Source organism: Schistocerca serialis, chromosome 4, assembly GCF_023864345.2.
Source record: "Schistocerca serialis cubense isolate TAMUIC-IGC-003099 chromosome 4, iqSchSeri2.2, whole genome shotgun sequence".
In the NCBI taxonomy this organism is placed as follows: Eukaryota; Metazoa; Arthropoda; class Insecta; order Orthoptera; family Acrididae; genus Schistocerca; species Schistocerca serialis.
The window spans coordinates 51001089-51015833 of record NC_064641.1 but is presented as its reverse complement, the minus strand read 5'-3'; the positions used below and the strand labels follow the sequence as shown (position 1 = coordinate 51015833).

General features: G+C 39.2%; 1 protein-coding gene across 1 annotated transcript in view; it reads right to left on the bottom strand.

Moving 5' to 3' along the window:
* Positions 1–14745, bottom strand: part of LOC126474919 (protein ELYS) — a 350083-nt gene that overhangs the window by 135708 nt on the left and 199630 nt on the right. Inside the window, exon 18 of the mRNA XM_050102423.1 lies at positions 8163–8344. Within this exon, the coding sequence (XP_049958380.1) occupies positions 8163–8344 (182 nt within the window). The remainder of the gene's footprint in view (positions 1–8162; positions 8345–14745) is intronic.

Sequence of the window (14745 nt, the reverse complement as noted above, 5' to 3'; positions counted from 1 at the left end):
CCGACTGTTGTGTGGATACATATGAACATTTCAGTTTGCTGAGCTTGTTTAGTTTTGTACTGCCATTGAAGCCTTTACAACATTGAATGTCTATAGCACTGGAAGACAAAAATTTTGGCAGAGAAATATGCCGTGGACCACAACCTAATGTAGATAAAAAGAAAAAACACAAAGGACACGAATTCCAGCCATGAAAGCCTGCATCATCTTAAGATTTGTTTAAAGCATATCATTCTGTGATCACAGTCTGTTATTAACCAAACAAAGTAGTAATTAGTTTCTGTTGTTTATCTACCTAAAGTCAACCAGTGAAAACAATTTAAGAAACACAAAAGTCAAGGTTTTTTTCAATACCTGATAACAATTCAATGAAGTTTACTTTACTACGCATATGCAAAGTCCATCTATTCAGTACCTCCTCGTTAGTTATGTGATCTACCCACATAATCTTCAGCTTTCTTCCATAGCACCACATTTCAAAACCTTCCATTTTCTTCTTGTCTAAACTGTTTATCGTCCACGTGCTACACTCCACACAAACACTTATAGAAAAAGACTTCCCGACACTTAAATCTATACTCGAAGTTAACAAATTGTTGTTCTTCTGAAACACTTTCCGTGCCAGAGCCTGTCTACATCTTATATCCTCTCTACTTCTACCATCATCAGTTATTTTGCTCCCCAAATAGCAAAACTCATTTAATACTTTAAGTGTCTCATTTCCTAGTCTAATTCCCTCAGCATCACCTGATTTTGTTTTACTACATCCCATTATCCTTATTTTGCTTTTGCTGATATTCATCTCATATCCCCCTTTCAAGACACTGTCCCTTCCGTTCAACTGCTCTTCCAGGTCCTTTGCTGTATCTGGCAGAATTAGTATGTCATAGGCAAACCTCAAAGTTTTTATTTCTTCTCCCTGGACTTTAATTCCTACTCCAAATTTTGCTTTTGTTTCCTTTACTGCTAGCACAATATACAGCTTGAAAAAAAAAAAATTAGGGAAAGGCTACAACCCTGTCTCACTCGCTTCTCAACCACTGCTTCCCTTTTCATGCTCCTCACCTCTTACAACTGCTATCTGGTTTCTGTACAAATTGTAAATAGCCTTTCACTCCCTGTATTTTACTTCTTTCACCTCTAGAGTTTGAAAGAGAGTATTCCAATCAACATTACCAAAAGCTTTCTCCAAGTCTAAAAATGCTATAAGCATTGTTTAGCCTTTCCTTAACCTATCTTCTGTGAGAAATCTTAGGTCCTGTATTGCCTCGCGTGTTCTTACATTTCTCTGGAATTCAAAGTTATCTTTGCCAAGGTTTGCTTGTACCAGTTTTTCCAATCTTCTGTAAAGGGTTCGCATTGGTATTTTGCAACTGTGACTTATTAAACAGACAGTTCAATATTTTTCACACCTATGAGCACCTGGTTTCTTTGGAATTGGAATTATTATATTCTTCTTGAAGTCTGAGGGTATTTCACCAGTCCCATACATCTTGCTCACCAGATGGAAGAATTTTGTCATCACTGGCTCTCCCAAGGCTCTCCCAAAGCTCTAACAGAATGTTGTCTACTCCCGAGACCTTGTTTCAACTTGAGTCTTTCAGTGCTTTGTCAAATTCTACACACAGTATCATATCTCCCTTCTCCATCTACGTCCTCTTCCATTTCCATAATACTGCCCTCAATTAGAGCTCTTTATATTCATACAGTTGCTCCTAATTTCTCCAAAGTCTCTTTAATTTTCCTGTAGGCAGCATCTATCTTACCCCTAGTGATATATGCTTCCTACATCCTTACATTTGTCCATTAGCCATTCCTGCTTAGCCATTCTGCAGTTGCTGTCAATCTCACTTTTTAGACTTTTACATTCCTTTTCATCTGCTTCATTTACTTCATTTTATTTCCTCCTTTCATTAATAAAATAAAATAAATATTTGAATAAAATCTTCTAGGTTTTCAAGCCACATCAATTTGAATAAAATACTCCAGCTTTCAATAGCTCTCTTTGCCATTGTCATATGGAGAAAAAACCACTGATTGATGGGGCTGGTACGGTTTTCCGCTTATATAGCCATGACTGCAGCCTCTGGTACCAATCAGAGAAGGCCAAACCGACGTGTGTATGGAAGGAGAGTTGGGCTGCTCATAGCAACTATATTGGCATCTCACTGGATCCTGGCTCAGAGGTAAGCACAACTGCAGAGAAATTATTTCAAGAACTCAATAATCATGCAACTACACCGATTTTTCTGGGAAATGGACACTGAACTGTAGCCACATTTGGGAATAGAAGGAAGCCAAACAGAATGGCAACATATACTGAAGAGTCAAAGAAATTAGTGCACCTGCCTAATATCTTGTATAGCCCTCTCGAGCACACAGAAGTGCCGCAACACGATGCGACATGGATTTGACTAATGTCTGAAGTAGTGCTGGAGGGAACTGACACCATGAATCCTGGGCTGTCCATAAATATGAATGGTGGAATCATCTTCGGTACCAATGGATGACAAACATACACTGAAACACCAAAGAAACTGGTATACACACACGTATTTCAATACAGAGTTATGTAAACAGGTAGAATACGGCACTGTGGTTGGCAACGCCTATCTAAGACAGCAAGTGTTTGGCACATTTGTTCAATTGGTTACTGCTACTACAATGGCAGGTTATCAAGATTTAAGTGAATCTGAATGTGGTGTTACAGTCGGCGCACAAGTGAGATAGCAATGAAGTGGGGATTTTCCCATAAGACCACTTCACGAGTGTACCATGAATATCAGGAATCCGATAAAACATAAAATCTTCAACATTGCCGCAACCGCAAAAAGATCTTGCAAGAATGGGACCAACAACAACTGAAGAGAATCTTCCAGTGTGACGGAAGTGCAACCTTTCTGCAAACTGCTGCAGATTTCAATGTTGGGCCACCAAGAACATCAGTGTATTAACCATTCAACGAAACAACATCGTTATGGGCTTTTGGAGGCAGAGGCCCACTCATATTACTTTGTTGACTGCACGACAAAAAGCTTTACGCTTTGCCAGGGCCTGTCAATGCCGACATTGGACTGTTGAGGACTGGAAACATGTATCCCGGTTGGACAAATCTCGTTTCAAATTGTATCGAGCACATGGATGTGTGCCTGTATGGAGACAATCTCATGAATTAATGGAACCTGCATATCAGCATGGGACCGTTCAAGCTGGTGAAGACACAATAATGGTGTGTGGCGTGTGCAGTTGGAGTGATATGGGACTCCTGATGCATCTAGATATGACTCTGACAGATGAAACATACTTAAGCATACTACTTGATTACCTGCATCCATTCACGTCCATTGTGCATTTCGACGGACTTGGGCAATTTCAGCAGAACAATGCGACACCCCACACATCCGGAATTGCTACAGAGTGGCTTCAGGAACGCTCCTCTGAGTTCGAAGACTTCTGCTGGCCACCAACCTCCTCAGACATTAACATTACTGAGTGTATCTGGGATGCCTTGCAATGTACTGTTCAGAAGATATCTCCAACTCCTTGTATTCTTACAGATTTATGGACAGTCCGGGATTCATGGTGTCAATTCCCTCCAGCACTACTTCAGACATTAGTCAAATCCATGTCACATTGTGTTGCGGCACTCCTGCATGCTCGAGGAGGCTATACAAGATATTAGGCAGCTGCACTAGTTTCTTTGGCTCTTCAGTGTATGTTGCCAATTAGATTTTGTAGAAAGATGTGCTTACATAAAGAATACGAAAGACAAGAAGATGATTTGCTTTAAATGTTTTGTTGGTGAAGATTGTGAGTGTGCTGCAGTCACAAACTTTCGTTTTGTCAGCATGAAAGAAGGGGGAGGAAGATGCCACTCCACTATTTCGCATGGAAGATAGCAAAGTGAAGTCACAGGATGACGTAAATGATGCTGCTGGTACTATTCAAACAAAACTAAATAAGTTAACGTAACTTCCTGAGTATGGATGGAAAGAGTTGACAGAAATACTATGGCTCCCCTATGATTTTCTTCTCAGCCCAGAATAATGAGAGGACGTGTTCAATTAAAAGTGAAATCATAAGAACCATTTTGTATGAACTCTTACTCTATTCCACCAGCCAACAAACATGCAGCTGACTAATAAATTAAGTGTTGTGCCATATACAGGGTGTATACGTGGACAAGAAAAAATAAATTCCCAGGTTTTCCCGGATTTCCGCAAATGAAAACACACTTCTTACAAGGTGAAAATACATTTTTCCAAGATAAGTGATGGTGTACTTTTCCTCGCAGCTGTAAAAACATCAATCCTTTGAATGGTAAAGTTTTTACGTACCAGCGAGAACTTCCCGGCACTTTAAAAAATGAAACTCGGCGGGGGGAGAGGGGGGGGGGGGGGGGGGGGGTTGAACACATTCCGGAAAGATCTTTGATGTGCAGCAACATGTACACTGCCTATCTTCATATTACGATATGCTGCATATTTTTGTATTACAAAAGTAAATTCGAATTCCACCAAACACAACACGTTAGTTGCCGAAGCATTGAAACAGAGATTGCAACACGCTATTGTAAATCAATCACAGCAGATATTCAGAGCATAGGACATGTGATGTAGTCAGCCAACAGCAACATCACTGTTAAGTAGCATGAATGCACAAATAGGAAAATTTAATGGTTTAAACTAACGTACATAGTGTAGCTACAAGAAAAGCTAAGCCTTCACTTATAATACTGGTCTTTAAGATTAATATGCTACAAGAAAAGTTAAGCTTTCACATGAAAATAATGCTTTTCGAAGAACCATGCGCAATATTTTCCCGCGATCTCTTAGACATGGGTTCATTTCAGCAGCACCAGGAAACACATTACTGCATGTAGGCAGCTACGATGACGTAGGAAGCCCATATGTTCATACACATATAGCATTAAGAGATTTTAAATGATGTCATAAAAGAAATAGGACATAAGAGGATACTCCACGAGCATAGGAATTTCGTAAACCACACTAAAATCCATAATTCGACTTGAATGATGCATTTATATGTCCAGATTCACAACGAAGTAGGCCCCAACCTGATATTAAGCTTTTCAGAGTGCTTTTCGGGATGCAAATTTTCTTGGAGTACCAATACTATATTGTCTCATGTTTGATTCTTTATTATGGCATAACGCCATGTGTGCCAGAAGACGAAAATGTGCACTTGAAATTCAGTGAACACTTGATACTAGCCAATGGCGGGGAATGAAACACTTCGTTTCTTATAAATTGACTGCATCTGCAGAAAAGATTAATTAACGTCACATTTACTTAGCAAACCGACAAAAATAACTTCATTGTTGTGTAAGGCTAATACTGTTTGACTGCCAAAAACGTGGTAATAAAATAAAATCAGAAAACAAACTAATAACAGCCTTCCGTAATTATGTGAATGTATTTAAATCACTTGATAGCTCCCGGCCACAGAAATCAGTTTTGTTTTCATTTGACGTGTGAACTGTACACGAAGAGGAAATAGGACATCAGGAAACAGCAAAATCACTAAGTGTAAACTCAGGTAACTGTCCCCCTCCCCACTAAAATCCAGACTTCTTGCACGTGCGCGAATCTGGCAGCTTGGGCGAGACAGGAAAATTTTTCTGTGTAGCATGACTGCTTCTTGCTACTGCTGCAGTTACACTTCAAGTAGCCAGAACTGGGAGAAGGCACTGCACATATGGATCTCAACTGCGCGTGTGCATGAGCCCGATGACAACTGCTCAACAGTTGTGACATCATGCTCATCAGAAGCAGTTTGCTGTTATGAAGTTTTCCACAGTCTTTGTCCTAATGCCTATGACAAATTTGACTGTTTATCAGTTCTTATCAGTCAAAATTACAAAAATTTAACGGAAGACTAAAACAATGAAAAATTCCTGGAATTCTAGAATATTCCCAGGTTTTTCCCAGATTTCTCCCAGGTAAAAGAATTCCTGCATTTCCCAGTTGTCCCAGAGTGTATACTGTTTTTACAAGTGGAAAGCACAAAGTGTTAAAATTAATGACTACCTTGTGATCCAGGTGCAGTAACCTCTCCGCATGCTCAGCGTGATTGTTCTGTTGCCACATAGCTAATGTTGTCAAAATGTGATAGTAATGACACTGAGGCTGCTGACATGTTCACCGCCGGTTTGTGGGTGCGTGTGTATGCACATGAGCTGCAAGACCTGTGATGCCTGATGGGAGCAGGGCTACCACACTGCCACCTGTTGCTAACCACTAGCACTTCTGGGCAAGGAAGTCGTGTAAGCTGCTGCTTTGAAGCCCACCACTTTATTTCCCTGTGGCACGGTTGCCAGAGTGTGTGCCAGTCAAATAACGTACTGTGCCCACCACTTCAATGGTGGCTGAGTGCGTTATGATGGACCATGCATGTCCCAACGCATTCCCTGACCTGTACTGAATCTTGTCATCTTTTCTATGATACCCTTATCCTACAACCATCTACAGTGAAGTGTTTAAAAGTAGATCACAGTGAAATAGTGAATTATACAGTGCATTATGGAAGCACTTTGATATAGAAAGGGAATTTGCAATTACTGAAGTTGTTTTTAAACCATATTCTAATTTTATTGTCAACTTAATGATGCCAATTTTAGCATTCTTTTTTCTGATTTGACAATGTTATCTAAATAATACGTATTGCAATGATTTACTAATACTGTCTGATGAAATCCACATTTATCTTTTTCTACTATGATTGGCATATTGCTGCATGGTGTTTTCTATGCCTTTTGATCACTCTTTTACATGTAATTCACTTTCAAAAAATAATACTAATAATAAAATAAAAGAAGAAATCTGAAAAATTCCTGGCAAATATTTGAAACTCAATTATTGTGTCAAACAACTGCACTAATTGATATGAGTCATGAGCCAGCAAACTTAAAGCTTTCAAAATACTGAATGCTTACATAGCAATAATTTACTTGGTTTACACAGAAGTGGCCTTTGTTTACTAATTACTATCTTTACAAGTGCTTATCTTTTTGATTATTTGTGTGTGGACACAGCTTTGAAGTCAGATTCAGTTCCTCATTTTTTCTTCTCTGGCGGTCTTCCATGGACAAGTCTTCTACGTATACGTATTCTATCTATCTACTGACATCATATGTCTTTCTACTAATGAAAGTTATATTAAGTACATAATATATACATTAGTTACAAGCATGCCACCATGTTAATGACTGATTGATTGATCTTTCCAGAATGAAGTTACAAAGGTAAGAGATGAGGTACTGGCAGAAGTAAAGCTGTGAGGACAGGTTGTGCTTCGGTAGCTCAATCGATAGAGCATTTTCCCATAAAAGTCTCAGTCTACCACGCAGTTTTTATCTTCCAGGAGGATTGACTGATCTTTCCTGTTACCAGCACTCTTTCTAGGACAACTTAAATGTTTCATTCACAGTTTGTTTTGAATTTCTTCCCTTTGATTTCACATGTGCATGAAGAATCCAAATTCAAAAATTTAAGAGTTCCAGAGATTTAAGATTATCACTGCTGTGCCTCTTTCATCAGGAGAAAAGACACTGTCTTGTGAGCTGCAACAATGTGTGGCTAAACCTCTCTGGTTACAACAGTCAAATAAAATGCTGCTCATTTTGGGCGCACAGTGCAGCAGTTGTGGTTGCTGTTCAGAGCTGGCTGGTTGTTAAGAGAAAGGTGCCGTAATATGCGTTTAGATGTGAGCACAAATAATGTTTAGTGACAGCTTTAGTATAGGAAATGACATCCCAAAATGAATCATTTCGGAACGTAAGGTTCTGTTAGAACACCATGGCCTGATTTCGTTATTCCGATTTCATAACTGTCTATTACAAAGGCATTACTAAATGAATATTTGCATCTTAGTCTGTTGTACTTTCTGAAATTCATTCACCAGTAACTAAAGAATACTAATTAGGCAATAAGTCGTCGTTACAAAGTAGATGCATTATTGGCAATTAAGTGAGGAGGAGGATATCTCAGAAATTTTAGAGTAGTCATATCACGCGGCCACTCCATGCAGCAGAAGCATATGTACATACTTCTGGCTTCCAATATGCACAGATTCCGAAGACTATACTTCATATAAATTATAAAATACCACTTTAACATGATTTTGCAAACATTTTACTTTACCTGTATTACAAGAAGGTGCTTTAGCAGATCTGTAGACATCTGCTGTTTTACGTGTTATCTCTGGCAGCCCTTCAACAGATTTTGCAACATACTTGTATGGAAGGCTCCGAAGAGTCTCATTGAAGTAATTTTCGTTGTATTTGCGTTCCAAGATATCAACAGTCTCAAATGCCTCAATGATCCTGAAAAATTTAAATCATGAAGTGTGATAAGTATACCACCAAACAGTATAATATTCTGAAACAACAACATCAACATCAACTTACAAACCCCTGGGCATGTAAATAATGAAAGAAAGCAGTTTTAACATGAAGTACACATCAATGTTGGTCACACTACAGCTCAAAGCTGAAAATTAAATGTGGTATTTAGTGATATCAGGTGCAATTTAAGTTACAAAAGCTTCTGTAACCACACAATGACTGGTGGAAGAAAGATTAGAGTGGATAAAAGTGAGAAAGCAAGCCATAAGTTTTCAAGGTAAGCACTCAAACAATATTAGGATTTTTTTCTTTCACTTTCAAATCTGACAATGCTTTTTATACATAAAAGAAACCATGTTGTGTTATACATTACGTGCATTTGCGTTTCATGAAGACCAATAATTGTGGATCCATTTTAAAACCAATCCAGTGTGGAGTTGTTATTTCTATCATCCATTCTTGAAATAATGCAAAAGTCTGAGAGAGCAGTGCATCAAGGCATACCACAATGCAGAAAACCTATTACAGATGAAGAATTAAATCCAATTCGCATCTGTGGTAGTTTTCTGGTGTATAAAGAGAATAAAGTAAACAAATATGGGTATGAAGGGCACCCGCAGATGTGATGATACAATTCAACTGACAAAAACTGCAACAGCTGCATCAAAATGATTTATTAACATGTTGAGTGCAGAGCGGATTTTACAGGGTTTTCCACTGATGTGACAACCTGAAGGATTTATCTAAAACCAAAAACTGTTACTGAATACAACAAGGTATAAACTGCTAATCACTTTTCTGATCAGGTGAATGCATATAGCAGTTCAGGGAGAAAGACAGTAAAATGGCATCAAAAGTTAGCCTTCAGTTTTATTTTGAACACCACTGCTGTGAATGTTTTATATGTGTCCTAAAATTTTGGAAACCATTAGCAGATGCACTCACATGGCATTCACATGAAAAAACTCCAGTGAGGATTGATACATAAAGAAGAAAACTCAATGGACAAAATGGAAGGAAAGGTGCACAAAGTGCATAGATTTTGTTCTGAATGTTACTAGACAAACATAAATGTAACTAAACAGATGGTTATCTTTTGTAATATCTAAATCCCATCTAAACCCCACCTTTGTACTGAACATTTTAAAAAACTTCATTAAAATTACATTTGCTTTTATCCTTGTTATTGCCGTTCCATGCACTGATGCATCCAAGTGCACTGCCAGTCTGCACGGACTGTCTCCGTCCAAATGAAAAGTACACTGACTGTCTACACTGACTGACTTTGTCCAAGTGGACTGTCAGTCTGCATGGACTGACTCTGTCCAAATGAAAAGTACACTGACTGTCTACACTGACTGACTTCGTCCAAATGAAAAGCACAGTTTCAGGCCCCGGGGACAAACACCGCCCAAACCACGAGTCCACTGTCAGTCCCACAAGACATGTTAATCAGGATTAGTTTCATGACAAAGTTTTGTCTTCAGGTAACAAACTGTTGACCAAAGATGATACAATAAACATAATTAGAACCATCATAAAACAAAACACCAGACTGATAAAACTCTGACTGATATGTGACATACAGCCCTTTCAACACATGTTGTACTTAAAACCTCTATAGCGGTTAATAGTAGAATTTCCCTATCTTCCCGAAGATTCAACAGTAGTTGAATAACAACCGGCATCCTAAATGTGCAATAGCCCCCATCTCAAAACAAGCTTACTGGACATATGTGTGACATCATCTCAGGCAGTGACCAGCTACACCAGTACCTGAGACAGAATAAGCTAGCACCATCCAAGCAAGACTGAACAGCGTGCATGTGCGGAAACCAGGAGAACTATTACAGCAAGCTAAGAGATGTGACAAGCAACAGCAAAGTCCCAAACTAAACAGATGGGAACGTGCAGGTACGTGCTACAAGATACAGAAACCCCTGTACAAACCAAAACACATGATATCAGCATTACAAGTAACCATAAGCTATTATAGTAATCTGACACAGGTAAGCCATAGAAAGAGGATATAAACAGTGCCACGAAAAGGCACAGGCAGAGGGTAAACATACTTGTAATGTGTCACCATCACCTTCCTTCCCCCATTACTCATGTGTGTTTTGTGTAGCCAATCAAAATTTGCTAAAAGTGAATGGTGACATAATTCTACCTGCCCATTAAGGGTAAACTTGGAGACAGTTTTAAGGCACCTCATTATTTTCACCTCTTTGGTTAACTATTTACAATTTGCAGATTTTTGGAAACAAAAGTAATAGAACGTTCATCATCATGAAGGTGTGTAGTGAGTGCCATTTTGAGTCGTTCTCATCATAGTGTTCTTTAAATTTAACCTTACACCTTCTCCCCATCTGACTAACATGTTTTACTGGGCAGCAGTCGAAAGAAATCCTATATGGACCCATACCATTGATGTCTCTGAGGCACCGAGATTCTTAGGTATGAAAACACCAGTATGCAGTCTTTTGACAACTCCTTGAGGCATTATACCAAGATATGGGATTCTATTGTATTTCCTATGACCTTGTTACCGTTCAAGTGTTACAGTAATAAACTGTTGAGATTTGGAAGACTGCGGCCTCATAGCCAGACTTGTTCATTCTTTTCCTGATAGTTCTTTTATTGACGATGTTAACAAACTCTGCATAGATAAGGAATTAAGTCATTCACTACATTTCCCATACCAATTATTACAATGCAAAGTTCATTAATAACAAGTATGAGGAAAAGAATGAATACATCCGGTATAATGAGGCCACTCTTAAAAACCCTCAATTATTTTACTTTGACGTCGGAATGGGATCCTTATCGCAGGACATACCTATACCTTGGTAGAATATTTGACGGAACTGGCAAAGCATTGTGTGGCAATAATGTTATAGCCACCTTATATATATCTCATAATAAAACTGTAAACCATCTTGTCTGTCCATCCGTCTGAACACACTAATCTCCAAAACTACTAGACATATTTTCATGGGGTTTCCACAGGTAAGTTCAGCATACCTTAGGGCTTTATACGGGCTTTATTTCATCAACACCTAAACAAGGAAAGAAAATGCATTACAATTTAAAGTTTTTTTCTAAAAATTATATGCTCAGCTTAGTAGTTCAGATGTTTAATCATTAAGGCGTAGAACACCAAAGGGTCAATGATGGCACTGTTAGTCTGATAGCGCACTAAAGAACCAATACAGTGACAGTTGTACTTTCAGAAGTTTATGTCAGTGATAGAATTACGCGTCACAGTCTTATCTTTACAAATACAAACCAACAGTGAATTTACTTGGCTAAGGCACATGGATTTACTAATTTTGCTTTGTTTATTGAGAACTTAGACAATCCTCTGCTTGTTCTCTCTCTCTCTCTCTCTCTCTCTCTCTCTCTCTCTCTCTCTCTCTCTCTATTTTTTTTTTTTTTCGTTTAGGAGAAACGAATAAGTTTGTTTCATAATTTCTATACCTACTCATTACATTTTGATTTGTTTTTCCTGAATAAAAATGCCTATAAAACAGTGGAGTCTTTCTGAATACACATGAATAGCTAAAAGACTGAGGACTGTGAGGTCTAAGAATCTAATGAATATTGTGAGGTGAAACTTTCTGCAGCTTGAGAACATCACTCTTTAATTTGCTGTTTGGAAACTGCTTCCAAAAGTGAGGCATGGCACAACTCTGATCAAGGGTATCTTGCATTATCTCGCTCCTCAGTACTCTTCACTCACAGGGGCTTGAAGTTACTTCTCACCAATTTAATATCACAGGAGCCGAAGATCTGACAGCAAGTGGTGCAAGCAAGAAAGCTTTTATACCTGGAACCTGACTTACTGCCAAAAATTAACATTTCACTTTAAACATGTACATCTACTGGTGAGGCTATTATGCCACAACCATAAAGAAAGAAAAAGGCCAGATACTGGGCAATGGTCCATGGACCTTATTGCCAATTGCTTTTCGTACAGCAACTGTTACAGGGCTCTCTCCCATATTGTGAAGCAAACAGGCTCTTCGTTCATATCCCCTATCATTGACATCAAACAATGCATACAAAGAAGATTTGTAAGTTGACAATAAATTCCAGCTGTATGAAGTCTCAAGCCAGATATAAATAAATACCAAGACAACGTTGGGTTTCTCAGATAATCCATACCTAAGAAGCTTGTTGCCTCCATGTGGTCACTGTTGTGCCATGTGACTCACCACCGATACACTGATTTGCATGTTTGTGCTATCTACTACGTGCGTTAGGTCTGAGTGGCAGCGTCATCTGCCGGGCATTTTCGCGAAGCTGGGAGGTGCTGTTCCTAGCTGCAGGCAGTGAGGAGCAGACACCAGTTAACAGCAGACGTCTGCTGCATGTTACAACACCTGGGCTGCCTTCAGCACAAGTTGGCAGCGCATAAGCAAGTGGTGCTCTTGTGGAGCTGTATCACTGTGACCAAGCCTCAGTCTGTCTGTGTCTTTCCTGTGAGTGCGTTCCACCGGATGGTATTTTCTTACCTCGAGAACTGCTTCTTTCTTCAAGTGACCATGGCGAGAGCTTAATGTTGCATGTGCAATGTTTATCTGATACACAGTCTCATCTCATAAGCCCTTTGTGTTTGGAATCTGTAAAGTGGCCACATGCAGCAGTTGGCTGTCTTGTTCCTAATTTAAACTGAACACGATGCGCTAAACTACAGTGGCGAGCTGCCTTTCATCGTTTTGTTTATTAGAGTTGAATGAATGGCCGCTCCTAACTGGACTCATTATTGTGTGGCTATCGTTGTTGTTGTTGTTGTTGTTGTTGTTGTTGTGGTCTTCAGTCCTGAGACTGGTTTGGTGCAGCTCTCCATGCTACTCTATCCTGTGCAAGCTGCTTCATCTCCCAGTACCTACTGCAACCTATATCCCTCTGAATCTGTTTAGTGTATTCATCTCTTGGTCTCCCTCTACAATTTTTACCTTCCATGCTGCCCTCCAATACTAAATTGGTGATCCCTTGATGCCTCAGAACATGTCCTACCAACCGATCCCTTCTTCTAGTCAAGCTGTGCCACAAGCTTCTCTTCTCCCCAATCCTAGTCAATACCTCCTCATTAGTTATGTGATCTACCCATCTAATCTTCAGCATTCTTCTGTAGCACCACATTTTGAAAGCTTCTATTCTCTTCTTGTCGAAACTATTTATCGTCCGTGTTTCACTTCCATACATGGCCACACTCCATACAAATACATTCAGAAATGACTTCCTGACACTTAAATCTATATTCGATGTTAACAAATTTCTCTTCTTCAGAAACACTTTCCTTACCATTGCCAGTCTACATTTTATACCCTCTCTACTTCAACCATCATCAGTTATTTTGCTCACCAAATAGCAAAACTCATTTACTACTTTAAGTGTTTCATTTCCTAATCTAATTCCCTCAGCATCACACAACTTAATTCGACTACATTCCATTATCCTCATTTTGCTTTTGTTGATGTTCATCTTATATCCTCCTTTCAAAACACTATCCATTCCTTTCAACTGCTCTTCCATGTCCTTTGCTGTCTCTGACAGAATTACTTACTTCTCCATGGATTTTAATACCTACTCCGAATTTTTCTTTTGTTTCCTTCACTGCTTGCTCAATATACAGATTGAATAACATCAGTGATAGGCTACAACCCTGTCTCACTTCCTTCCCAACTACTGCTTCCCTTTCATGTCCCTCGACTCTTATAACTGCCATCTGGTTTCTGTACAAATTGTAAATAGCCCTTTACTCCCTGTATTTTACCCCTGCCACCTTCAGAATTTGAAAGAGAGTATTCCAGTTAACATTGTCAAACACTTTCTCTAAGTCTACAAATGCTAGAAACGTAGGTTTGCCTTTCCTTAATCTAGCTTCTAAGATAAGTCGTAGGGTCAGTATTGCCTCAGGTGTTCCAATATTTCTACGGAATCCAAACTGATCTTCCCCGAGGTCGGCTTCTACTAGTTCTTCCATTCGTCTGTAAAGAATTCGCGTTAGTATTTTGCAGCTGTGGCTTATTAAACTGATAGTTCGGTAATTTTCACATCTGTCAACACCTGCTTTCTTTGGGATTGGGATTGGGATTATTATATTCTTCTTGAAGTCTGAGGGTATTTCGCCTGTCTCATACATCTTGCTCACCAGATGGTAGAGATTTGTCAGGACTGGCTCTCCCAAGGCCGTCAGTAGTTCTAATGGAATGTTGTCTACTCCCGGGGCCTTGTTTCGACTCAGATCTTTCTCCACGCAGTATTATATCTCCCATTTCATCTTCATCTACATCCTCTTCCATTTCCATAATATTGTCCTCAAGTACATCACCCTTGTATAGACCCTCTATATACTCCTTCCACCTTTCTGC